The following is a 27,500-nucleotide window of genomic DNA, read 5'->3' on the forward strand; positions in this document are numbered from 1 at the left end:
CCTCTAAGCTGGTATGCCAACCAGCACTAACACTGAATAAAAATAAGCAGAACCATTTAACTCATTGAGTGCCAATGACGACTTTAGTCGTCAATTCAAATAGTGACGTAGAGTGCCAAAGACGACTAAAGTCGTCAATTGCGTTTTTTGACGGGGGGATGTCGATCTAAGCCTCTTACATCGCCTCTTACAATATGGGAGCTATTGAATGTGTCTAACCTATTTTACAGAACCCTTAGGTGGCGACAGTGCTCTCCAGATAACAGAAAGGCAAGGAAAAAACAAAGAAGAAGTCGTTGGGGAAACGGAAATCGCATCGCATCCGTATGCATCGATATGCATGAAGCATAACGTTACTGTAGCTGTGCCTGCAGCAGCCAATCTGCTGCCACAATTGAGCCGCTCCGTGTCCGTTGCGACAGCACATCCGCATGATCAGCCGTGATCAACTGGAAGCATGGTTGCCGGTGACAAACACACGCGGAACGCAGAGCAGCACACAACACCCAGACAGACCCAGACAGCAGGACAGGGTTGGCAAACGCAAGCCAGAATATCCGATGCCCACCAGCAGCAAATCAAGACCAGCAAGAAGCTGCAACCAGCAGCGCACGCAGGGGCCAGCGCTGCTGGTTGCAGCTAAAAAATATTATTCTGCCAAACAAAATTCCCTGGCCTTCACTGTTTTATTGAAGGAAATTATTTTTGAGGTGTGACTACATTAGAAAATATTAGTTTCAGAGTCAGTGATGTGCTTGAAATGTTTAATTTCACAAAAGGCTCATTATCTCAGCTTCTAGAAAAAAATTGCTGTTTTTGGTTAAATCAAGCTATCTTCTCCGGCTCATAACTAAAGAACGGAAAATGGCAGATGATAGAAGAGAGTCTCATCGTTCTTTGTGCGTGTTCAGTGTTTACATAGTAATATCACACAATATTCTGTGGGCCTCGAGAAATCACTGAAAACGCTCTGAAACTCTGGCACTGGGAGCGTCCGTTCTCCAAAAGTGGCTGGCACTCAATGAGTTAACTGTAACAACACACTGTTTTTATTTCTCATAACTATTCAGCTTAACTTTTCTTCAAACATCAACATAATAAACAAAATAAGACTTGAGAAGAGGCTAATATGAAAAATCCCTAACGGTATTTTTTTTTTTTTTTTTCATATATATAATATTTTTGTTGTTGTTTTTTTCGGTTCGCACGTGATGAAACCGGTTTGGGCTCGTACACCGAACCGAACCGGTAAAACCGGGAATAGCCCATGCCTAATCCATCGTAGAAGAGGAGACATCACAAGACTGTGGAGTTCTAACAGTGTAATAAGGGCCAATACCATTAGTCTAGTAGGAACGGGGGGTCCCCGCGCACCCGAAAGATATATTTTTCTAACATAGATTTTTGTACTCCTCAAGGTGTCTAATAAACAAATTTTGTTGTTACCCCGTTGAAATAGTGTCCCATGGGTCCGTTTGGCGGCCATCTTTGCGGGCATATTGCGATGTCTGATGAAAATGGATAAGGGTCATAACTTTTGAACTAGATGTCATACAGAGACAAATGACACCACTTTTCTGTATGATTTCTGTATGAGGAATTGATTGAGAGGGTTGTTTTAATGATTTTAACAGGTTTAGAATAGTAAAACTCAAAAACATATGAAAAAAGTGTCTAATTTACTCTCAAAATCTTGCAAAAGAAATCTATCTACATATTAGTCCATGGGCCAGAAGGGTTGGGAATAATGCTCATATTGATTTTTGGCAAGGTATACATCTCTAGAGTTAGATAATATGTGAGAGGATTGCACCAATGGTAGCTAAATGTGTGTTATCACTCGGTTTATAACACCATGCAAAACATAATAGTTGCGGGACTTTTAGGGACATTTGAGGCTAAGTTCATGCAAATCAAGTCTAAAAGCACCAGAATTTGCCCAGAATTAGCCCAGGGCATGCTCTAACAATTGAGCCAGAGTGCCCGAGCTGGCGGCCAAATCCAATATGACCACTGTCCGAAAAAGATTTTGGCTATAACTTTTGAAAGAGATGAGCTAGAAATACAGACTTGGTGTCTATCTTATGTTTTTTTTTACCATTAGAAAGGTGTTGGAATGCTTATCTTTACTAATGAAGATGTGTGTGGACCCCTAATCTGCATATTTCCAAGATGGCGGCTACCTGAATATGAGTTTTACCATAACTGTTGATGCTTTTAGTAAACTCGGTGTCCATTTTATGGTTTTTGAGTTTTAGAAACACATTGTAATACTCAGATTTATGATTGAATCTATCTATAGCACTCTAATTTGCATAGTAAATAGGCTACCAATATGGCTGCTATCCCATTTCTTTTTTACATACACTTTTGTAGTTGTAAGAATGAGTTACCATCAAACTGGTGGAAACAAACAATCTACAGTATTTATCTTACATATTGTATTGAAACAATTAGTGAGTAACACTTAGGTATGTCCATGGGTTGGGGGGGTTAAGTTAGATTGAGTGTAAAGTGTTTTTTGTTTATATCCTTATATCCACAGCCAGATTAATCAAATATTGTTGTCTTGACCGCATTGTTGGTACAGGCACTCTTGCATCCACATTGAGGTGCCACAGGCTCCAGCTTTACAGCATTCACAGCACCCACTACATGACTTTTTGCAGCTGCAGCAGAGAATGATGACTCAGGCTTTACTGGCATCTGAAAGATGGGTCCAGTAAGGTTCCCAAGTCTTGGTCATGGGAGTCCCAGTACCAGCCCCACGTACTGAACTGTGGATATTTTGCTGGACAGAGGTTGCCTGATTCCAGTAGAAGCTGGTCTGCAGCAGTCCCCATTTGACATGCTGAATCAGTGCATCTTGGGTGGGAGGCAAGTTCTCAAGGGACTTGGTACCATTTCAGAAAAGCGGATGTCTGGCTTTATCTACTTGGCTGGAGACACAGCTCTTGCTGGACATGACAACAACCATAATGCTTCCAGTCTTTGGACATCGACATCTGAGTTGATCGGTTCAGGCTCCAAGGTGAAGGCATCCACGGTCTCAGTGAGATCCGCATGTTGCTTCCCAAGCTGCCCATCCACTCCTTTTCCCATAGCCCTGGAAGGCTGATGTAGTATCACATCATTTTAGCAAATGGAAGAGATGTAATGCCAGTGATCTCTGGGGACCAAGAACATTGCAGATTTTGTGAACATAAATGTACTTTCCACATGTGAAGCCGATCCAGTGCTCTGTGAGGCCTAATGTGTAGAAGAAGCGTATTGCAAGTATTACAACATGACTGTCTGACGTATGGATCCTGAGTTTCTATGGCTACTGGCCCAGCATGTGCCAGGTGCTATAAATCATTATACTGTAGTGTCTGCTTCAGGATGGTTACAAGGCTGAAGTGCAGATATGTCATATTCAGATCTGTTGGAAGGTATAACATCCTTCTTGGTAGAAAGGAGGAGTTCATCCCAAAACCCTGGTCGCCCTCACCTTGGGGTTGTCATGTACAGCAAAAGCTGTGGCTCCAGCCAAGTAGATGATGCTAGACATTGGCTTTTTTCAAATGCATCAAGAGAACCTGCCTCCCACCCAAGATGCACTGATTCAGCATGTAAAATGTGGACTGCTGCAGGCCAGCTTCTACTGGAATCAGGCAACCTCTGTCCAGCAAAGCATCCAGAGTTCAGTACGTGGGGCTGGTACTGGGACTCCATGACCAAGACTTTGGAACCTTACTGGACCCATCTTCCAGATGCCAGTAAAGCCTGAGCAATCATTCTCTGCTGCGTCTGCAAAACGCAACTATTATGTTTTGCATGGTGTTATAAATCGAGTGATAACACACATTTAGCTACCATTGGTGCAATGCTCTCACATATTTTCTAACTCTAGAGATGTATACCTTGCCAAAAATCAATATGAGCATTATTCCCAACCCTTCTGGTCCATGGACTAATATGTAGATAGATTTCTTTTGCAAGATTTTGAGAGTAAATTAGACACTTTTTTCAAATGTTTTTGAGTTTTACTATACCAAACCTGTTAAAATCATTAAAACAACCCTCTCAATCAATTCCTCATGCAGAAATCATACAGAAAAGTGGTGTCATTTGTCTCTGTATGACGTCTAGTTCAAAAGTTATGACCCTTATCCATTTTCATCAGACATCGCAATATGCCCGCAAAGATGGCCGCCAAACGGACCCATGGGACACTATTTCAACGGGGTAACAACAAAATTTGTTTATTAGACACCTTGAGGAGTACAAAAATCTATGTTAGAAAAATATATCTTTCGGGTGCGCGGGGACCCCCCGTTCCTACTAGACTACATGTCTTACTTGTACCCCTACGCCCCGGGCTTTTGGACTAACCCCCCAGAACAGTTAGGAGGGGTACTGGTTGAAATCTAGTCCTATGAAATGGGACAACCCTTGGAGATCCTGATTCATCATCAGTAGTCAGACAGATGCCACCAGTTTGTTGCCAGACATCAAGGGCCCTATCGTTGCAATCGGCGTAGAAACTGCGTTTAAGGCCTAGCGCTAGGCCGCCTAGCGCAGTAAGTGGGTGTGGACCAGCACACTCGCTATCTTGGTATCGGCGCTACACGCAGACTCAACCATTACAACCACGCCTTTTAAGCGTAAAATTATGCACCGTCATGCTCATTGGATAAGTGCAATAAACGAATCGCACGCTTGCCTTTTAAGCTCCAATTCCAGTGGTCCAGCAAAACCAGACAAAAGCCAAGCACTCTGCCCCCCCCCCCCCCCTCCCTTCATCCAGTCTGTCTGTCTCCATATATAGGCTATTATTCCATATTATTATGCTTCTCAAACCAATCTAACTGCAGTTTAAATACTGCAAGCATGTAAATACGCTACACTATAGCAAGATCAAAGTGAAAAGAATGTTCTAAAGGCATCAGCTAGAAAAATATAGCCTATCCCTATATGATGAGATTAACACATTGACTGCCAGCCCTTTTTTCAATGCTGTAGGTAGCTTCTGCCAGGCCGTTTTTTGAGGATTCTGGCTCATTTTAAAAGAGCCGAGGATTCTTTTCTGCTTGGAGTTTGTGAACACAAAGTTCACAAAAGTACTAATAGAATGTGTGCTTTCTCTGTCTAAAAGAGTTAGTTTGTAGAGTTAGTAGTTATGTAGATATTAGCCGTTGAGTACAGCATGGTTTCAGCTGTCTGAGAGTGGAAGCTGAGATAATCGCAGTTTTGTGAAATTCAATCAAACAGGCAGAACAGTCACTTTAACCATTTATTTTTGGCATCAGTGAGAGATCAGACATCCAAACAATATAGTTCCGAACGCCCTCTCCTTCAACTCCTCCCTCCGTGGGCGTGTCTAGTGGCTTTCAGCCTGCGTTTGTCACAAGCGAGTGCTCGCTGCAGCCTCGCTCCCTGGCAGCGAGTTTGAGCAGCCTCCCTCCCTGGCAGCGAGTGTATGAGAATGAGGCTCGTTCGTTTCTGGGTTTTCGGAATGCGTGCGATTCTGGCCTTTCTGCGGGCGTTTCAAAGTGTGTTTTACCCATAATATATTATGCAAATTTGCAATCCCCCGTGTGCTGCTGCTGGCGCGGCCCGAGAGCGGCGAGTCTGGTGACTGATGACTGTAAAATCGGCAAGCCATTTCCTTGTGAATGGAGGAAGCACCCGCCTGAGGCGGCTGCTTTTGGTTGACTTTCTCTCTGTCGGGAGGGCACCGTCGCCACCTAGCTGGTCGGTAAAATAGATTATACACATTCTCTTCCTCCAATTCTGCTATAGGAGATGTAAAAGGGGTTGATCGATGTCCCACCGTCAAAAAAAAAAAATGTTTATGTAAGCCGAGATATCTCGTCCTTGGCACTTAACGGTTGGATCATGTAAGCCGAGATATCTCGTCCATGGCACTCAACGTGTTAATAGATTGGTGAAAGTTTGTCCAGAAAGATATCGTTTTCTCTCCCCTGCTAGGATGGTAGGATATGCACATAAATATAGCCTACATTATGTAAAGTCATTGCATAAATGTGTTTTTATTGTAAAACTAAAATGTGAAGTAGAGCCAATTTATTGGAGCGGACATCACAGTAGGACATGACAGAAGCGCGTTACGCTGTCACTTATCTAAATCACGTTAAATCGACAAGAGATATATATAGCCCCAATATGACATAGATGTTTCACATACAGAGGTCTGCAGAGTCAGGAGGAGCTGGCGTTGCCTTTTCCCGCGGTGTGCTGCTTTGATGAAAACAATTAGGCTGCAGTAATATTTATTAGACGATAGGTGGCAGCAGCTCACTTGAATCTGCTGAATCACCTGAGAAACGATACACTGTGTGACCACAACACGGTTAAAATGGCAGAGTGGCGCTGTCCACTATTTCTGTTCATTGACTCCACAGGAAGTGCCTGGAGTGAACCAAAGAAGAAGAAGGCTGTCTGATAACGTTAAATAAATAAATAAATAATAGTATTTTATGCCACGCAGCGCTGTGGAAATAGGCTACAGTGTGTACTCATCCATCAACTTTGTAACACAACAGTGAAGGTAAGACATCATTTCTGCTTATGGTAGTAGCCTAACAGAAATAAGATGATGTATGGGCTTGTTATTATTATCTCCGCCAGGAGATTATGAGATTGTCGCCTACAACAGGCCTGTGTTAGCTAACGTTAACATTAGGGAGTTTGCCATGTTAGGCTTGCGGGGTCATCCCTATGTTCCCCGGGTCCTATGTTCCCCGTTTTTAACACTCTCCGTAACATTTGGGGTGTCTATCCGCTATGCCGACCACCCGCAATGCCGACCTTAGGTTTAGGCGTGAGGGGTGGGAGAGGTTAGGTTTTGGGTTAGGGTCTGGGGGAGGTTAGGAAGGGTTCTATGTTCCCCGGTCCCACAAAAACGGGGAACATAGGACCCGGGGAATATAGGACCCGGGGAACATAGGTACGCTCCCAGGCTTGCCATGCCACCGTTAGATAACTGCAACTGAATGTGTAACGTTAACAGTGATTAACCCCATGGTACCGCTAATCGTTTCCTCAAGGAACATGGTTCTGTGCTGTTGGTAGGCTATTTGGTAGCCTATCTGATGCCTGTAGTGCGGCGCCGCACAAGACATCATTTCTGCTTATGGACAGACTGTAGCCATAAAGTTAAGTGGCTAGCGAACATGGCTAATGGGAGCTAAATCTAAGTCCCGTGTAAACCATAATATCTGTGTCGTTTTAACTTTGATTGCATTTTTTTCCCCACCAGATTAAAGAAAACATTTAGGCCTATGTGATATTGACTGATGCGCGGTCATGCATCATGGTGTAGCTACAGTAACGCTAATCAATCTACAGTAGCTAGCTCTGTTTTGGACTGGAGCTGCATATGGAGCTAGCTTGTCGTCTGAGCCATGCTGTTTTTCAATCAGGGAATTAGGAAAACTAACGCACACATTACATTAAAAAAACACATCAGTCAACATCACACAGGGTCTTTTCTTTAATCTGGTGGCAGCATTTTTCAGTAAAATGTGAAACGACGACAGATAATGGTTTATAGTGGGACTTAACATAGGTTCCATAAAGATCAGGTTGTTTGTAAACAAACTGCTTTGGTTGCTAACAGAAAGAAGATGATGTATGGGCTTGTTATTATTTTGTAGGTAGTAATAATAATAATAATTTAATTTCTTTTTCAGAATCACAACATCGTACAGCTCCATGTTCAACTGAGCAGAAGCAGCTGAGTCAGACAGCATGACATGATTGCTACAGACATCCATCAAGAACCTACTTCATGAACATGACAGAGGAAAAGTATGAAGACCTCAAATTCAAGTTAAGCATTAAGCAACAAAGCGGATTACTTACTTATATGATTAGGAAGAAAATGACAGATTTTTATGGAATTTGGGAAATGTTTTTGGAATTTGTTAAAAATGGTGACATTGAAGAGGCATTGGAAGGGTGACTTGAATGTGAAATAGGCTATTGTAAATGATATGTGCGGTATGTATATATAATACCTACAGTTGATTCAACCTATTTATTTTTGTTACTTTTATTTAATTCTTGCATTGTCCTGTTTTCTTTTTTATACTGCCACAGGGTTGGGGGGGGGGTTATAAATGATGTATGTTAGATGTATGAGGAGAATACATGTACAGCAATTACATGCAAAACCAATAAAGATATGGTTATAAAAAAAAATACGGGGTTTTGAAATAGATGACAGTTTTGGCACCATATACCTGGGGAATATACCAATCGAATTTAATCTCCAAGATAAATACCTCCTCAAAATACTTCTTGTAGCGAGCAAAAAAACAATAACAAGAAAATGGCTAAACCAGGACCCACCAACAAAAAAAGAGTGGATAGCAATTGTACAGGAAATATATGAGATGGAAAAGCTGACCTATCTAAGATTGAGAAAGGATAAATTTGATGGGTTCTGGTCCAAATGGTTGGCGCATAAGAGTGTAGGAGGAGCTTCCATTCCCATTTAGCCTTTTCTGTGCTCATTTGGCCCATGTGTATTTTCACATCGAATGTATTATATATTATACATGCATGTCTCATTCCATTTTTTCTCTCTATTTTTCTCTCTATTCTTCTCTCTCTCTCTGAAGCTGATTGGAACAAGTAACCGAACAACATAACTTAACACAAAGCTAACTATTAAAAAACTAAGAATTGATCTGTAACACCCATCATGATGACCTGAATGTTTTTATTTTGTGAGTTTGCATTTGTAAAACTGTCACTCATGTGGAGAAATGTTGGAAAATGATGCACTCTGTTCTAAAACAAAAACCTTAAAAATAAAGTTACAAAAAAAACACATGGGCTACATTATTTCCAGTGTCAATATTATTCTACACCCTGTTGTGGCCAACCAGCCTCTTCTGTTCAATAAAATTATGTTTCACTGATGGAATGCCATGCAGAATAGTCACCGTTTGTTCAAATTGTCCTACTGTAGCCTATATATCTTATTGTTAGGCTATTTTACTTATATGGGAAACAGGGGAAATCCAGTTTGTGTATAGAAAACGCGTCACGTTGAAAACCTGTTCTAAAACAAAAACCTTCAGTGTCTGCAGGGTGGCAGGGTGAATTAGCAAAACAAAGGACTGTCACTGGGGGAAGGGCATTGCTATTCACAATGTTCAAAGCAGCTATCAGCTGAAGCTCACCGGATAAAAAAACTTTCCATAGGGCAGCAGAGAGAAGGATCTAGCACTCAAAAAATTTCCTTTGAGGGTTTTATTCCTGTTTCAAACACTGCAACAACGTACGCGTTTCAGCAAGAACCACTATAGACTGTGTTAATTAACAGCATACATATTAACAGAGGTTATGTGTAATTTACGTGGCTGCAATTTAATTTAGCAGCAGTACGTGTTTTATATTTCATTCATTCACACTGTTGAGCCTTTCTTTAAGCTCAGTGATATGATATTGCAGTGTTTCAGATAAAATGAAATATTATATACAATGAGTATTGTTTGTTTCAACTTTCATTCTTGAAAATGCTCTCGTCTGGTCCCAGCACGGCAAGTACAGTACAGTAGCTTGGAGGGTGGAGCGCTTTGTCTCACTGAAGTCTCGTCAGCAAGGGAGGGTTGTCCTGAAAAACAACAACAAAATAATATATGTGATTAGGGTTGCGAGGGTGCGATGTCAACCAAATAGCCATTGCGGTGGTATTTATGAATTCATTAATTGGTTTATGAAGTAGCTGCGATACTGTTTGGCTGCGACGCTGCACGTTCACAACCTGACAGCTGATCTCTGCATGAGAGACACCACTGGATAGGCTACTAATAAGTACAGTCAAGCGGCTGAACTAAGCACTATATCACTACCAGTAATATTGAAAGGCCAAAACAAATAACGTTAACGATACAGATCCTGACCAACAACGTGTGTGTTGCTGGCAGAAAACAGGGAGAATTACTGGCGGATAACGTTAGTTATCGTGGCTTTGAGAGAGCTATTGGAGAGAGATAAACACAGCAGCAGCATGGATGTAATGGAAGCGACTTCATGCAAATAGGCGAGTTGAATTCACAGTTGAAGACCTGTTCATTACTCACATTGGGTTTAAAACAGGAAAGAATGTGAAAAACATTTTCCACAACACAAATGACTTCTGCTGAATCTACTAGTCCGCCTCCCCAGTCTGAACTGCACTGACACTGTAGGCTACTTAGGGCGCGCTTGTTCAACAACGCTTGCACCTCCCACGAGCGTTACGTTGAGTGGAATTGGCCTTTTTTACGATTAAATCTGCAAATTTGTAATTCAAACAGGTAATTAATCACGATGGTCCGATGAGGAAGGCTCAGAGGTCCGCCTCCCCTCCGCTATACTGCTTCTCTAACATACTTGGGTGCGTTCGTTTAATGCCGCCCGCACGTCCCCCTCGCGTCACGTTGACCAGTTTGCCTTTTTTATTATTCAATCTGCAATGCAAAGCATTTTGGTAAAGAAACCGCGTGCAATGTTGTTATGGTCAAACTTCCCCCACTTCACTATATCATGCAGTATTTGCGAGGGGTTTATATACACCCCATGGCTGTATGTGTAAAAAGTTATAGCTTTCTGGGAAATATGCAAACAGCTGGTGTTTGAACATTAACCTTAACATGAATTGAAACTCACTCACCTTGAATTATTGTAACGTTACATTAAGTCACTCTGTCTTTGAGGTGCTTCAAAGATGGAAATGTTTGGAACGAATGTACACTGGCACCGGTGACTTCCGCCTGTAGAGACTGCTCACACGTGCCACCTGGCGGCTCTTTTGCGCACTGCAGCTGCTGGTGAAAAAAAATACTCCGGGTGGCCGCGGGCCCGCGGCAGCCCACGGGAGGCCGCTGCAACGCCGCAGCGTTGGGTCTGCCCAGTTCTGCAGACCTCTGTAGGGTGGTGTTTTCATTTCAATGTTTTATTTGGTCCAATATTGAAATGTTCTACAATTGCAGGTTGTGTTACCATTAAACATGATTTAAATCGACCTTTATATCTATTTGGGCTCATTTGGTTGCTATTTAGTAGCGAAATGGAGAAGCCCATTGCATGCTGGGACATTCACAGGCAGTGAACTACAACTGCTTTTTCCTATGGGAAGTGTCGAAGGCCTGTGGGAGAATAGGGGCCCAAATGTATTTAGAATCAGAATCAGCTTTATTGGCCAAGTATGTAATTTGACTCCGGTATATGTTGCTCTCAATGTTCTTACACAGGGAAAAAGAAAAGCTAAGCAAACTAAGCATACAAGCTAAAACAAACAGCTATTTACATTATAAACAATAGGTGTGAGGTAGAGTGACCATTATAAATATGTATATAAGAAAGAAAATAGAATCGTATGTCTATGTACACTACAGTCTAAGTATATGCAAGCCACACTGGATTGCAAACAAGGCTAGAAGTCAGATATTGCACAGTTGTATATGGATCTATATAAGCAAAGCTTTGAGACAGTAATTGCACATTAAGTTATTAAGTTATTGAGACACAGCTTATCCATCAAAGGGGGAAATGCAACATGGAAATGGGCTCTGATGCACAAATCAGCCTTAAAGGGATACGCCAACATTTTGAGAGTTTAGTACATGCCTTTATCTTCACTCTGCGTGCAGTACAAACTGTGGTAGAGCCCTCACTGCTACTTAGCTTAGCACTACAATGGCAGTCTATGGTACTTTTGCCTACTCCAATTCAGTCGCCCAAAATACACATTCCAACAGCACCAGAAACACTCACATGTACATGTTGTGACTTGTGTACTCATCATGCGATGAAATAATAATCAATCAAACTTACGTGAAACGGTCATTTTCGTAGTAAATCCACACACCGAGAACTAACAAAGAGTACGGTAATTGAACAAAGAGTAACCAAAGTTACTTCCTTGTTTGCCATGAGGAGCATGCGCTGTGCTGATGACTGCACACAGCACATGTGCCTCATGGCAAACGAGAAAGTAACTTTGGTCATACTATGTTAGTTCAGTTACTCTTTGTTAGTTCTCGGTGTGGATTTACTACGAAAATTACTATTTCGCGTTATTTTGGATTATTATTTCATGGTGTGGTGAATACGTGAGTGTACATGTGAGTGTTTCTGGCGCTGTTGGAATGTGTATTTTGGGCATCTGAACGGGAGTAGGCAAAAGTACCATAGACTGCCATTGTAGCGCTAAGCTAAGTAGCGGCCCACAGGTTGAGAATGGCAGATCGAAAATACATTGAAAATACATGAAACTAAGATAATAGGATGGTTAGGATATTTTTTTAAATCTTTACTATCAAAGAAAATGCTTACATTTGTGTTTTCTTTTAGCCTTAGCCACCATCTTGCCGATGATTCGCAAGGCATTCTGGGAGATTTCTCATAACCTACCTCAGGGACCTGGGACTAAACACAGCGATGTGCGACTGGATCCTGGACTTCCTGACAGACCGCCGCCAGGTGGTGAGGGTGGGCAACCTCACCTCCTCCCCGCTGACCATCAGCATAGGAGCACCCCAGGGGTGCGTCTCCAGCCCCTTCTGGTACGACCTCTACACCCACGACTGCGTGGCGACTCAAACTTCAAACACCATCGTGAAGTTTGCAGACGACACAGCAGTCGTGGGGCTGATCTCGGGGGGCGACGAGACGGCCTACAGAGAGGAGGTGAGGGTCCTGGAACAATGGTGCCAGGACAACCACCTCTCTCTGAACGTCTCCAAGACCAAGGAGATCATTGTGGACTACAGGAGAGGGGGGGGCACACACCCCCCAATCACCATCAACGGCACAGTGGTGGAAAGGGTGGACAGCTTCAAGTACCTGGGAGTCAACATCCACCAGGACCTGACCTGGGCCGGCCACACCGCCACTGTTGTCAAAAAGGCCCAACAGCGAATACACGGACTCAGGCGCCTGAAGAAGTTTGGGCTAAGGAAAGAAATCCTCAGGGACTTCTACAGAGGCACCATTGAAAGCCTGCTGACTGGCTGCTTCACCGCCTGGTACGGGAACTGTACCACCATGGACCGCAGGGCGCTACGGAGGGTGAGGCGCGCGGCCCAGCACGTAACAGGAGACGAGTTGCCAGAACTGCACGAACTGTATAACCAGCGGTGCCTCAGGAGGTCCCTGAAGATCATCAAAGACACAAACCATCCCCACAACAGCCTGTTCTCCCTGCTACCCTCAGGGAGGAGATACAGGGTTCCAAAAGCACGCACAAATCGCTTGAGGAACAGTTTCTTCCCGCAGGCCACGAGACTCCTTAACATACACAAATAGTGTAGTAGTCGTACCGTACCGTACTGCAGCTGCTACCATTATGTATGCCTAATGTTTAATTGTATGTCTAACAAGGTACATGCTATTTGCACCTGTATGTCAATTACGTCGAATTTAAAATGTCTGAACACGTCTAACGTATGCACAATGCCTAATGTTTAATTGTATGTTTAATAAGGTACATGCTACTTGCACTGTATGTCAAATAGGGCTGTCACTTTTCATTCGAAATTCGAATGCAACTTCGAATGTGGGGGGAGGGGTTCGTTTTCGAAATGTAATTTGAATGTTCGAATTTTTTTTTTTTTTTTTTTATAATTTTTTTTTTTTTTTTTTTTTTTTTTAATGAACCAAAATTAACCAACTGCTGCTTGCTGGTAATGTTAATCCCATGTCAGAAAAAGTCTCCAGATTTGTCGCGTTAGTCTCTTCTGAGAAAGATTGTCTCCAGGGTCTGAAAAGTTGTCTCGAGTTGGATGCAGCCAAGTTTGTGAGGCAGTGTTGTGACTGTGAGCGTCCAAGCTAACACGTCGGGCTGATGCCCGGTGGCCTGCAGTGGGTTGCACCAGCTGTGCGTAAGTTGAAACGTAAGCTAGTTTGAACGTAAAGTCTCACTAAGTCCGAGTTTACGCACTACTAAAAATATTTGGGTTGCACCAAGTGAAATACCGTAAATTCCGGACTATAAGACGCACCGGTCTATAAGCCGCGGGACCAAAATTGACTATTTTTTTCTTCTATAAGCCGCACCGGTCTATAAGCCGCGGGTGTTTTGATGTTTAATTACCATATGAAAGGGTTCGTGCACAGAGAGGAATGTCGGGAAAGAGATCGCTGTTTGGGGAAGCTCCCATTTATTAACATTTCAACAAAACAAAACAAAAGTCAGGTCACTAATCCCCAGACAAAATCACACAACAATAGGCTATATGTGCAGCAAACCTGTAACCAGAGAAGTCAAGTCACTAATCCTCGTCTTCCTCTTCTTCCTGCGTACTGAAACCACCAAAGTCCTCATCTTCAGTGTCGGAAACGAACAGGTTCAGGGTGGCTTCGTCAACCACTCTCCTCTCTCCTTCATTGTCACTCAAAACCAACGAACTCCTCTTCGTCACTGTCGGCATCGAACAGCCTCTGAAGCCTCTGACGGCCCTCAGCGCCAGCTGTGGCGTCGTCATCCTCTTCATCCCGCAGCAGTCCAGCGTTTTGGAACCCGTTGGTGATTGTGGATGTTTTCACACTCCTATAATATTCCGTGCTGAGACAGTTCCTCCTGCTGCACCGTCCAACGCCTCACCATTGACTCATCGATGCCCAGGTTACGCGCGGCTGCTGTTTCCCTCTTTTAATGCGAGATTGACTGCTTTCAACTTGAAAGCTGCGTCGTACCTTCCCCATGGTAAGTGAGAGTGTTGCTTCTACTGCTCGTTCTCATGCTGTCGAGAACGAGCAAAGCTTTTTTTTGGTGAAAGAATCCTCCAGGGCGCTTCTTGTTAACAGTCCGAGTGAGTGGCAGGTCGAACGTCAAAGGCACTTCATCGATATTTATGATCTGCTCCGGTTCGATGGAATATTCCTTGATCTTCCTTTGTGTGAATTCGCCGAAGTTTGTGATTTTCTCCTGGTAGTCGGGGGAGGGAGTTGATGGCCGAGTGGCCGTTTGCTTACCGTAATTACCATATGTAAGTGGTCAGGCACAGAGGGGATTGTCGGGAAAGAGAATGGCTGTTTGAGGAAGCTCCCATTTACCGTATTACCGTAACATTTCAACAAAACAACATAACACAACACCACCGTTGTTTATTTTTACAGTGCACACAGTGTCCGCGGTGTGGTGAAAAGAGGGCAAGAGAGGAAATTAAAACAGAAGTGGATTTATAGTTAGAAAGAGTGCTAAAAAAGAGAGATTTTATTTGTATTTTTTTTTTTTTTTCTGAAAAAATCCATAGATAAGACGCACCGTTATATAAGCCGCAGGGGCCAAAAAACGGGAAAAAAGCCGCGGCTTATAGTCCGGAATTTACGGTAGTTACAACGTAGGCATAAGTTAGAACTTAAAATTTACAGCTACGTCTTACTAGGTGTAAAGTCCTCCGTAAAATAGCAGTCGGCACGGATTGCAACTTGGCACCGTGGCGCATCGTTGTTTTGCGTCCGCAACGCGCTCTCCGTGATAAATTACACCCTTTGATATTTATGACTCACGCTTTTGTTTCCCACAAGCTGCAGCACTGCATACAAATTAAAATAACCGCAACAATTTAGTGAGGCAGGATGGTGGTATAGCCTACAATACTGATGAAGAGCTGACAGATAAACGTTAACAGTAATATGAACCTAAACGAACGTTACTCAATAACGTTCTCATTTGATTAGTGTTGATGAAATATGAAAGCACTAATTTGCGGTGGGCAACATGTCCTGTTTTCACTCCACTTAAACAACCGTAAATAAACATCGTTTCCACCGTGCTTTTCACTGATTGGTCACAGATACTGTACACGTCATTGTCTGCGACACTATTTTGGTTAGTATGGACTTTAGGGTCTACTAGTTAAGATGTACCTTACGTCTCCGTGGTGCAACCAAACAAAGACACAACTTTAGTGTCAAACTAACTAGTTTGAACGTAGCAGTTAGTGTGGACTTTACACCCTAACTTAAGACAGAACTTACGTTCAGCTGGTGCAACAGGCTGCTGGACTGGGATTTTTTTTTTTTTTTTTTTTTTTTTTAATTAACCAAAAAACTTCGAATATATTCGAACGAATTTCGGGCAATTAAAGTTCGTTCTAATTTTATTTTGGGGAAAAAGTGACAGCCCTAATGTCAAATACGTCGAAGTAAAATGTCCGAACACGTCTAACGTATGCACATGACGTGCACCTATGTGCAATGAATATGCCACTGACTTGTCTTATCGCTATTCTGCCGCATTGCCTATTGCTGCTTAGTATTGCTTATTGATGCCTATTTCTTATTGCCTATTGCTCATTGCTTGTTGCCTATTTGTACTATGTCGTAAACGGAGTCCACAGCACAAGAATTTCACACGTGATACTTGTACCATGGAGTGACAATAAAAATCTTGAATCTTGAATCTTGAATCTTGAATCTCTGAAGAAGCTCTGTTTGGTGGGCTATATAGTCCTACCACTTCACCCTAGCCCTCTGTCCCAACAAGAATGGGGACACTCTACCAGGACACGTCTCTGTCCCAACAAGAATGGGGACACTCTACCAGGACACGTCTCTGTCCCAACAAGAATGGGGACACTCTACCAGGACACGTGAACGCACAAAACGAGCGTTAAGGGCTAAGTGATTAGGGGCAAGGGGTGTATTGGGATGTGAGGGTGGATTTTTCCTTGAAGGCTGAACACATCATCCACTGGGTGTGTTAAAGCTCTCCAGTGGTTCTCTCACCTGAGCTGGGTTCTGGTCCTACTTTTGGCTGATTTCAGTTTGACGATCAGCTTGGGCTGCTGCCTGGCCAGCAGCATCTGCTGCAAAACACCAGCTGGAGCTGAGAGAGGAGAGGAGGAGAAGAGAGGAGTGGAGAGGAGAGGAGGAAAGGAGGGGAGAAGATATTAAGAGAGGAGAGGAGGACAGGACAGGACAGGAGAAGAGAGGAGAGAAGGAGAAGAGAGGAGTGGAGAGGAGGAAAGAAGCTATTAACACATTGAGTGCCAGCCGTTTTTTCAATCCTGTAGGTAAGTTGTGCCAGGGGTGTTTTTGACGATTCTGGCTCATTTTACAACAGCCGAGGATTCTTTTCTGTTAAGACTTCGTGAACACCAATCATCTAAAAAGAACTAATAGAATGTGTGCTTTCTCTGTCTAAAAGAGTTAGTTTGTAGAGTTAGTAGTTATGTAGATATTAGCCGTTGAATACAGCATGGTTTTGGCCTCTGAGAAGGAAAGCTGAGAAAAATGCAGTTTTGTGAAATTCAATAAAACAGGCAGAACAGTCACTTTTCACCATTTATTTTTGGCATCAGTGAGACATCAGACATCTGAACAATAGTTGTTTTCAATAATGGAGGAATAATACAAATAATAAAATAAATAAATGTCAAAATAAATACAAAACAAGAGCAGACTCAGCTTTTTTTTTTTTTTATATAGTTTTTTTTTTTTTTTATAGTTTTTTTCGGTTAGTGATCAAACCGGTTTGGGCTCGTACACCGAATCCAGAACTGCTCCAAAATGTAATGGGTACTTCCTTGGCCCATGTTACACCCATCCACAAAGTTACATGAAAATCGGCAGGTACTTTTTTATGTATTCCTGCTAGCTAGCAAACAATCAAACAAAGAGCAAAAACAATCCCTGGCAGGTTTTTTTTTTTTACGACCCATGCCTACTCAGCGCCAGCGCCGCTGAGGAAGGTTCTTGTCTGAGTGGTACTCCTCATAGCAGCTACCCCTGTGTAATGAGACCCCACATTTGACACACATGTAGCGTGTCTCTTTTCTAAGATTTTTCTTTGCACACATGCTACACCTCCTCGTTGGGCCATCTTTTTTGAGTGTGGCTGGTATGAGGACCATTACATGGCCCGCTAGCTTGACCTCCAGCCTGCATTGAGGGTCCAGGTATGGTCGCCGGGGCATGGTTGCAGGTTGGTCACTGCCCCCCGCCCCCACCTCCTCCCCGCCACCCCCCACCTCCTCCCCGCCAGCCCCCACCTCCTCCCCGCCAGCCCCCACCTCCTCCCAGCCAGCCCCCACCTCCTCCCCGCCACCCCCCACCTCCTCCCCGCCAGCCCCCACCTCCTCCCCGCCACCCCCCACCACAGGTCTGGTCCATACACCGATAACACTCAGGATGAAATCCAGCAATGTTTCACACTTTCTCTGGCGTTTAGCTGGGTGTTTAGCTTTGTACAGAACAAAGGCGTTATAAAAAGAGATCTGAAACATGTACATGACAAATTTGAAGGGCCACCTGGATGTCTTCCTGGCAAACGGATAGTATGCAATGTTCTGATCCAATCTGTCGACCCCATTCATGTACTTGTTGTAGTCTGCCACACACTTGGGTTTTGTGTGTGCGACCCTCTCTGTGCTGCCTTTCTGCCTGACCTGCACCGTCTCCATCGTGTCGTCGTGCAGCGTGGAGACCATTTTCACGATTCTTTTATCTCGCCAGGCCAGAACCATGGTGCCACCGTTGTGGCGCATGACCGTTTCCCCCAGCTTCACGGTGTGGTTGGTGACCATGGTAGCAGGTGGCTCACCCCTGTTCTTCCTCAGAGTGCCACAGACATGTGTCTGACACTCCAGCAGCTGTGCACACATTCCAACAGAGTTGTAGTAGTTGTCCATGTACAAATGGTACCCCTGCCCTGCCAAGTCCCCGAGGAGGAACTCCACCGTCTCGCCTAGGGTGGCCCGCTCACCACAGTACGGCTTCATGTTGTAGCAGTAACCTGTCTGGGAGTCACAGAGGATGTAGGACTTTATCCCATACTTTATGGGTTTCTGTGGGTTGTAGACTTTGAAGGCCAACCGCCCACGCCACAGGAGCATCCCCTCATCAATACTAATGTTTTGACTCGGTGTGAACATGTCTCTGAACTTTTCTAACAGGTCGTTCAGAACTGGCCGGACCTTGAACAACTTGTCTGCACCATCAACATCAAAATTGTTACTGAAATGGAGGAATCTTGTTAGCAGTTGAAAGCGGTTGCGAGACATGGTTTTGTTGAAGTGGGGGGTAGCAGTCAGTTCATTTGTGGTCCAGTACATGGCCAGTTTAGGCTTCTGGACGATCCCAGTGAGGAAGTATAGTCCCAAGAAGCTCTTGAGTTCTGCCACTGTAGTGTCCTTCCACCTCCCAAGCCTTGAATGTGGCAGAGCCTCACTGACCTGACTGATGCACTGGTGTGCATACAAGTTAGTTTGGACTACAATAGCCTGGAGCAGCTCATCGTCCAGGAAGAGCTGATAGAAGTCAACTGGTTCAGCAGCACCACCACTATGAGGACCCGGTTCTGCTCTGAAGGGGATGTGGGTTGGCTCCCAGTCAACGTCACTCCAGCCTGGACCTGCAGGCCGTTTCCCACTGCCAGCTCCACTGCCACAATCTGCAAATTATAGAAATACATAATTACCATAAAATAGTGTTTTTTATATGTGTGGTACTGAATGCTGGCTGGAACCTGTGATGTGAAAATAAACCTGATTCTGAAGTGTGCTCTTACCCATTTTCCTGGCACCAGAGGCTGTAGCACCAGTACCGCTACAGCTGGCTGCCTCAGGCTCATCTTCAGACTGTTCAGAGTCTGAAATAAAAGTAAAATGAATTGACTGACTGCTGGCTTTTGTATAGTCATAGTAATTACATTTCCACAAGTTACACAAGTCATCTCAAACATCGTCTTACCACTGCTCTCTGGAGCTTCGCTTCTCGACGGGGCCCACTCCTCCTCAGAATCCTCCGCGTCTGGAGAAGACTGGAGGTCACTCGACTCGGACTCAGACGTGAGCCCTGCAGCCGCAGCCGCGACATGCAGAGGCTCACCCCGTTCATCATCCGAGACCTCGGAATCGGTCTCCGGCACAAGCTCGTTCCGGACGGAAAAGAAATCAAGCAGTGATCTCTGATCGGCCGATCGCTTGCGTGCAGCCGCCGAAGACCGCTTGCGTTTGGCCGGCATGGCACAAACACGCCACCCGCTCCCAACTAAACTGAAATAAAACAACTACTGCTACGACTAGATCAAACTGAACTGAAATAAGGCTAATCTACCGGCTACCAACTCGATCAAACTGAACTAGAATAAACTACTAGAATAAAGGCTAAATACTAAAATGAACTGACGCTAACGCTAAATGTGCTAAGCTAACTACAATGAACACTAACTGTAACTACCGCTAACTATCTATCTAAACAAAGTCTTTATAAAGACTATACTAAACACTACTACTGTACTAACAACTAAATCAACTACGCTAACCAACTCGCTCTAAATCTGACTCTAAATTGCTAAATTGCTGAAATTCTCTATATATAAATCGCTATGTAATTCTCTGTCTGTCTTTCTCGCTCAAACTTACCTACTACCCACGCTGATCAAAGAGCCCGCCTTCCCTATATAGAAATCTTTGTTAGAGTACTTCCGGGGCAGCGGGAGAGGTCGGATCCACATTCACATATTGCCCAAGGGCGCCAGCTAGTGGAAACCACTGAAAAAGATGTAAGACGAGTTAGCTCGTCCTTGGCACTCAAGCGCTGGATTATGTAAGACGAGTTAGGTCGTCTATGGCACTTAATGTGTTAATAGAGGAGAGGAGGAGAGGAGATGAAGAGAGGTGGGGAGAGGAGAGGAGATGAAGAGAGGAGAGGACAGGAGAAGAGGGGAGAGGAGAAGAGAGGTGGGGAGAGGATAGTAGAGGACAGGAGAAGAGGGGAGAGGAGAGGAGAAGAGAGGTGGGGAGAGGAGGAGAGGAGAAAGGACAGGAGAGGAGGTGAAGAGAGGTGGGGAGAGGAGGAGAGGACAGGAGAAGAGGGGAGAGAAGAGAAGAAGAGGTGGGGAGAGGAGGAGAGGAGGGGAGAGGATAGTAGAGGAGAGAAGGAGATGACAGGAGAGGAGAGGAGCGGAGAGAGGAGGAGAGGAGAGGAGAGAGGAGAGGAGGTGAAGAGAGGAGAGGACAGGAGAGGAGATGAAGAGAGGAGAGGAGAGGACAGGAGAGGAGGTGAAGAGAGGTGGGGAGAGGATAGTAGAGGAGAGAAGGAGATGACAGGAGAAGAGAGGAGAGGAGAGGAGGGGAGAGAGGAGGAGAGGAGGGGAGAGGATAGTAGAGGAGAGAAGGAGATGACAGGAGAGGAGAGGAGCGGAGAGAGGAGGAGAGGAGAGGAGAGAGGAGATGAGGTGAAGAGAGGAGAGGACAGGAGAGGAGATGAAGAGAGGAGAGGAGAGAACAGGAGAGGAGGTGAAGAGAGGTGGGGAGAGGAGAGGAGAGAAGAAGAGAGGTGGGGAGAGGAGGAGAGGAGGGGAGAGGATAGTAGAGGAGAGGGGGAGATGACAGGAGAAGAGGGGAGAGGAGGAGAGGAGAGGATAGTAGTGAATGAATGAATTTATTTGGTGATAAAATAAAATAACACAACAGTACATATAGTAATGAAAGAACAAACAATATATCAATCACCGAGGATAAAAACACAAAAAAGCCCGAGGGCTTATTTCCATTGTGGTCCTCACATAAAACATATAGTAAGACGAGGCATAAAAAACATAAAACACTTACAACAATTTAAAAGAAACATAAAACAGCGGAGAGCGGTTACATTAAAGGAACTCAAAATAAAATAAATAGCAGCAGATCAAGCAAATAGCAGCAGGGCAATGTATCACTTATGCCACCACACAGGACTATATTGGCAAATCTGCAGACATGAAGTCTAAATTGTGTTCACGGGGCTACCCTGTTGATTGGGTCGATGCGGCCTACATTGCAGCATTAAACAAACCCCGTCTCGATCTTCTTAAAACAAGTGAGAAAGGTGAGAAGGACTTTTCTATTACTTGTTCTACGGTTTATTCCGCCCATTCTCACCTCATCAAAGCCACGATTTTGAAACATTGGCATCTTTTAAGATCTGACAGTGAATTATCAGATACTTTTAAACATCCACCCCTCTTTGTTTATAAATGTGCAAAAAACATAAGGGACCGTCTGGTACATGCCTCTTTTAATAATCACCCACAACCGAGACAGACTCTCCTTGCTCCTATAGCCAATGGGAATTACCGCTGTGGCAACTGCGCCCAATGCCACAACACCTTCAAGACCACCTCTTTTCACCATCCCCACACTGGTAAAAAGATCCCTATCAAGAGTATTATTACTTGTGTACCTTATTACTTGTTGTTGTGGACTGGCCTATGTGGGTAAGACGACTCGCAAACTCAAACAGAGAATAAGCGAACACAAGAGTTCTATTAGACAAAACGATCATCTTTACCCTATTGCTGTCCATTTTAATGATCACAACCATGATATTGCCTCATTACGTTTTTGTGGCATTGAGCAGGTTCCCCTGCCACCTAGAGGGGGCAACCATGACCTGCTCCTCAAAAAAAGAGAGGCTTTTTGGATTTTTTACCTCCAAACTTTAACACCTAAAGGTTTAAATGACTAACTACAACTCAACATTATGCTCTGAATTTTAATGGATATTTATTGCATTCTATTGTTGATTGATATTGTATTTATAGTTCGCATTTGCTATTTTCTAGTCTCCATTTATTTTTATTACTGGGTACTTGTTAATTAGTCTCCCTTTATTTATATCTTACTGGGAACAATGGCCTTTTTGATTTTAAGTTTCCCTTTATATATTTTTTACTGGGAACTTTTTAATCAATAGCCCATTTGATATAAAAAATTCTTACTGTGTATTTTAATCTTCCTCCCTTTATTTATTTATCACTGGGAATAGCCGTCTCAAGTTTCCTTTTATTTATTACTGGGAACTTTTAATCATTCTCCCTTTATTTTTATTACTGGGAAATGTATAGGTGTGTGAAGGCTGATCCTCATGTATTCTGTTTGCTCTGTATGTATTTATTATGATTGACTGACACCTGCAGTGTCTATTAGGCATGTTGTCAGCCTGATTGCTTGACTGTGATTGGCTGCTGCGACACCCCCTTGTGCCTATATATAACTGTTGTCTGCATTCAGAAATCACTTTTGCCAGATGAAGGTCTTGTTGTGACCGAAACGTTGCTAATAAAAGTCTGAAGTGCAGTCAGTGTGCGGGATTTTCCTCTTTCAACTTACCTGATGCTCCGACGCACCTGACGCACACGGTTTGTGCAGAGATCACCCCTCTTCTACAATGTATCACTTATAAAAAGACTAAGCATTTTAATATATAAAGTGCGCTTTTCGACCGATAACCATCGGAGACTTTCAAAGTGCTTGGTGTCAAGGTGAGTACGGGGGTGCAACTTAAGTATAACTCTGATTAATTTGTTTTGGGCTGTCTGCAACCTGCCCTTCAATCGTTGTGTTAGTCCGGTGTACCATGAGGTGGCAGCATAGTCAAAGTGACTTTGCACTAGTGCCCTGGCAAGAGTGTGTAATATATGAGTGTCTAGGAAAACCGTAGAGGAGAGGGGGAGATGACAGGAGAAGAGAGGAGGGGAGAGGAGGTGAAGAGAGGAGAAAGGACAGGAGAGGAGGGGAGAGGAGGTGAAGAGAGGAGAGGACAGGAGAGGAGATGAAGAAAGGAGAGGACAGGAGAGGAGAGGAGAAGAGATTTCACAAATGCACTTGCCAGTTTGAAAACAAGGCTGCTTCTCTCCAGAGACTGTTTAGAGCGAGAAGGCTCAACTGTCTGTATCAGTGGTGTTGTTTTTGGGGCCGGTGTGCAGCATGCACAGCAGGGCCCCTACATTCGACTCTGTCGCCCAGACCATTTGAGCACGGATTCAGGTTCTAAATGTCTTTCCACACTCCCAGCATGCATTTCGGCATAAGCAGAGGCAGAACGCAGCAGAGAAGACGCCATAAGCTCCGGAAAGTTTTTTACAATTTAAAGTTTTATTTCATCACTAAATTAATTTCTGATGACTTTTGATGCCTACAAGCAGGGTAGTAGGTTTCAATAAGTGCCACTTTACGAACATTTATGGCGAAAAATGGCAAAAAGTTCCAGAGCACAATTGGCTGCATCTACATCAGCTGAGCTTTTTATTTGTGTAGTACTGCAGGCGGCCTCTGCGCTGGTATTGCGCAATACCCTCAAGAACGCATCGTCTCAAACTGCCAACAGCGTCATGTGTGCTTGTGACCTAGCAAGTTAATTCTTCCAAGAACGACTAGCAAGAACGTTCTCCCCAAGAACAAGAATGCATTCTTCGGTATTGAGAAACGGCCCAGGTATACTGTGGCTAGCTCGTTACACGGACACGGAGGACGCTGCAGCTCCACACTACTTTTTTGCTCGTTACACGGAGGACGCTGCAGCTTGACATGCCACAGTAAGGGTAATGAATATGCTACGTGAACGTTAGCAGGTACTTTAGCCTATGCAGTAGGCTAAGTAATAGGCTATCATCTCATTGTTGTTAGGTATGTCTCCACTATATGCACTCGCGGAGTGGAGACACGAGGAGTCTTTGTTTAGAAAGAGCTGGGGGGAGGGGGGTGCTGGCGAGTGGAGTCGGTAGCAGTTGTATAACATAACACAATAGACAGGCAGTAATTTAAATGAAATCTCCATAACGTTACAGCCTATAACAGCGTATAATAACCAATTGCCCGAACGATTCATTAATATGCTACGTGAACGTTAGCGGTCCATAACGTTACAGCGTATAATAACCAATTGCCCGAACGATTAATTAATATGCTACGTGAACGTTAGCAGTCCATAACGTTACAGCGTATAATAAGCTATTCCCCGAACGATTAATTAATTAATATGCTACGTGAACGTTAGCGGGTACTTTAGCCTATGCAGTAGGATAAGTAATAGGCAATAGGCTACCATGCACCGGCCCTATGCCAGGTTTCCACCTGGCCTTGTTTACCTTTATTTATACAGGGGGAGTCTCACTGAGAGCAATGCTGTCTTTTTCAGGAGCACCCTGTTCACTGCCAACAAATGCATGCTGTTTGCCCGGAACAACCCCGGCACTGCCAGCCCCACCCCCAAGATCTACACTGCCGACGGCTCTGAGCTGGAGTTTGTCAGCTCCTATAAATATCTCGGACTATGGCTGGACGAATCCCTTTCATTCAACACACACATAAACAACCTAGTGGCCAAAGTCAAAGCCAGACTCAGTTTTCTCTACCGCAACAAGGCGTCATTTACACACTCTGCCAAACACATCCTCGTCAAAATGACCATCCTGCCCATGTTCGACTATGGTGACACGATCTACCGGATGGCCTCAAAGAGCATCCTCAATAAACTGGACACAATCCACCACTCTGCTATCCGCTTTGCCACAAATGCCCCCTTTTCGACTCACCACTGTGACCTGTATGAACTTGTGGACTGGCCCTCCCTTCACATCAGGCGGCTTCAACACTGGCTTCAACTAGTGTACAAGTCCATTCTCGGCATGTGTCCACAGTACCTCTCATCCCTCCTGCATATTTCCAACAGCAATTACCGTCTAAGATCCACCAACTTCATCATGCTCTCCATCCCAAAAGCCCGTACTGTCTTTGGCCGTAACTCCTTCCGCTTTGCCGCAGCAAATGACTGGAACACACTTCAAAACACACTCAAACTCACAGCTCTCATATCTCTCAACATGTTCAAACACACCCTGAAACAGCTCGTAGTCGACCGCTGCACCTGCCGTTAGGCATCTCCCTCCCTCTCTCCCCCTATAGTCCCATCATTTATTCCCAGCAACCCCCCTCCTTCTGCATCTTTGTTCATTGAATGTTGTTGTTTGCTTCCTGATTTTACTTCTGTCTTGTCGTTATTTACTATACGTATTATATATGTGTTGCCTTGTGCTGACCTGATGTACTGTTTGTATTGTTTTTTACCCTTGCTGCGGCCCCTTGGCCAGGTCACCATTGTAAATGAGAATTTGTTCTCAACGGTTTTTACCTGGTTAAATAAAGGTCAAATAAAAATAAAAATAAACATTCACACACACCTTCACACCTGGAAGCTCACCAGTACAACCACACTCTGATCTGCTGGCCACTGAGCAGCTCCACTGGAGCAGTTGGGGTTAAGGGCCTTGCTCAAGGGCACATCAGTGGTGGTAACGGGGCAAGGGCTGCCTTGTCACTTTCCCCACCCAGATTTATTCTGCCGGTCCGAAGGATTGAACCGATGACCTTCCGGTCACAACCTTGCTTCTCTAACCTTTAGGCCACCACGGCCCCAAACGTGTCACATGGGTTTGGCCCCTGCCACGCCCCTTTAGGAGACGAGCAGGTCCTGAGTCTATTGGAGTCAATGGGAGAAGTGATTGTGATCACAAATTACGATTCTTTCGCTCCTTAGTCACCAAAGTAAATATCACATCCAGTTTGCCACATACAGTATCTTCTGAGCATTCTGACACTAAAATGGCATTTTTCAGACAGACAGATTTGGCAATAGAGCTAACGTCAGCAGGTAGTGATTAGCTAAAACTACACGTGAAGCTTGCAGATGTATTAGCTAAATCTGTGGTTGGAATCTTAGTTGTATCTTAGATACGATTAGATTGAGCTAAGACGAAGGCAGTTTTGTGTTTATGTGTGCTATTCAGTTTTGTGTTTATGTGTGCTATTCAGTTTTGTGTTTATATGTGTGCTATTCAGTTTTGTGTTTATGTGTGCTATACAGTTTTGTGTTTATATGTGCTATTCAGTTTTGTGTTTATATGTGTGCTATTCAGTTTTGTGTTTATGTGTGCTATTCAGTTTTGTGTTTATATGTGTGCTATTCAGTTTTGTGTTTATGTGTGCTATTCAGTTTTGTGTTTATATGTGTGCTATACAGTTTTGTGTTTATATGTGCTATTCAGTTTTGTGTTTATATGTGTGCTATTCAGTTTTGTGTTTATGTGTGCTATTCAGTTTTGTGTTTATGTGTGCTATTCAGTTTTGTGTTTATGTGTGCTATTCAGTTTTGTGTTTATATGTGTGCTATTCAGTTTTGTGTTTATATGTGCTATTCAGTTTTGTGTTTATATGTGTGCTATTCAGTTTTGTATTTATGTGTGCTATTCAGTTTTGTGTTTATATGTGTGCTATTCAGTTTTGTATTTATGTGTGCTATTCAGTTTTGTGTTTATGTGTGCTATTCAGTTTTGTGTTTATGTGTGCTATTCAGTTTTGTGTTTATATGTGTGCTATTCAGTTTTGTGTTTATGTGTGCTATTCAGTTTTGTGTTTATGTGTGCTATTCAGTTTTGTGTTTATATGTGTGCTATTCAGTTTTGTGTTTATATGTGTGCTATACAGTTTTGTGTTTATGTGTGCTATTCAGTTTTGTGTTTATATGTGCTATTCAGTTTTGTGTTTATGTGTGCTATTCAGTTTTGTGTTTATGTGTGCTATTCAGTTTTGTGTTTATATGTGCTATTCAGTTTTGTGTTTATATGTGCTATTCAGTTTTGTGTTTATATGTGCTATTCAGTTTTGTGTTTATATGTGTGCTATTCAGTTTTGTGTTTATGTGTGCTATTCAGTTTTGTGTTTATGTGTGCT

At 43.7% G+C, this 27,500-nt stretch overlaps 1 protein-coding gene across 1 annotated transcript in view; it reads right to left on the reverse strand.

The window, feature by feature from the left end:
- LOC310789561 (nephrocystin-1-like) overlaps positions 1 to 27,500 on the reverse strand; it is a 65,754-nt gene that overhangs the window by 4,587 nt on the left and 33,667 nt on the right. The window contains exon 16 of the mRNA XM_083651200.1: positions 16,735 to 16,834. Within this exon, the coding sequence (XP_083507326.1) occupies positions 16,735 to 16,834 (100 nt within the window). The remainder of the gene's footprint in view (positions 1 to 16,734; positions 16,835 to 27,500) is intronic.

The sequence above is a fragment of the Poromitra crassiceps genome (genome assembly GCF_964638095.1).
Source record: "Poromitra crassiceps genome assembly, chromosome: 14".
Classification (NCBI taxonomy): Eukaryota; Metazoa; Chordata; class Actinopteri; order Beryciformes; family Melamphaidae; genus Poromitra; species Poromitra crassiceps.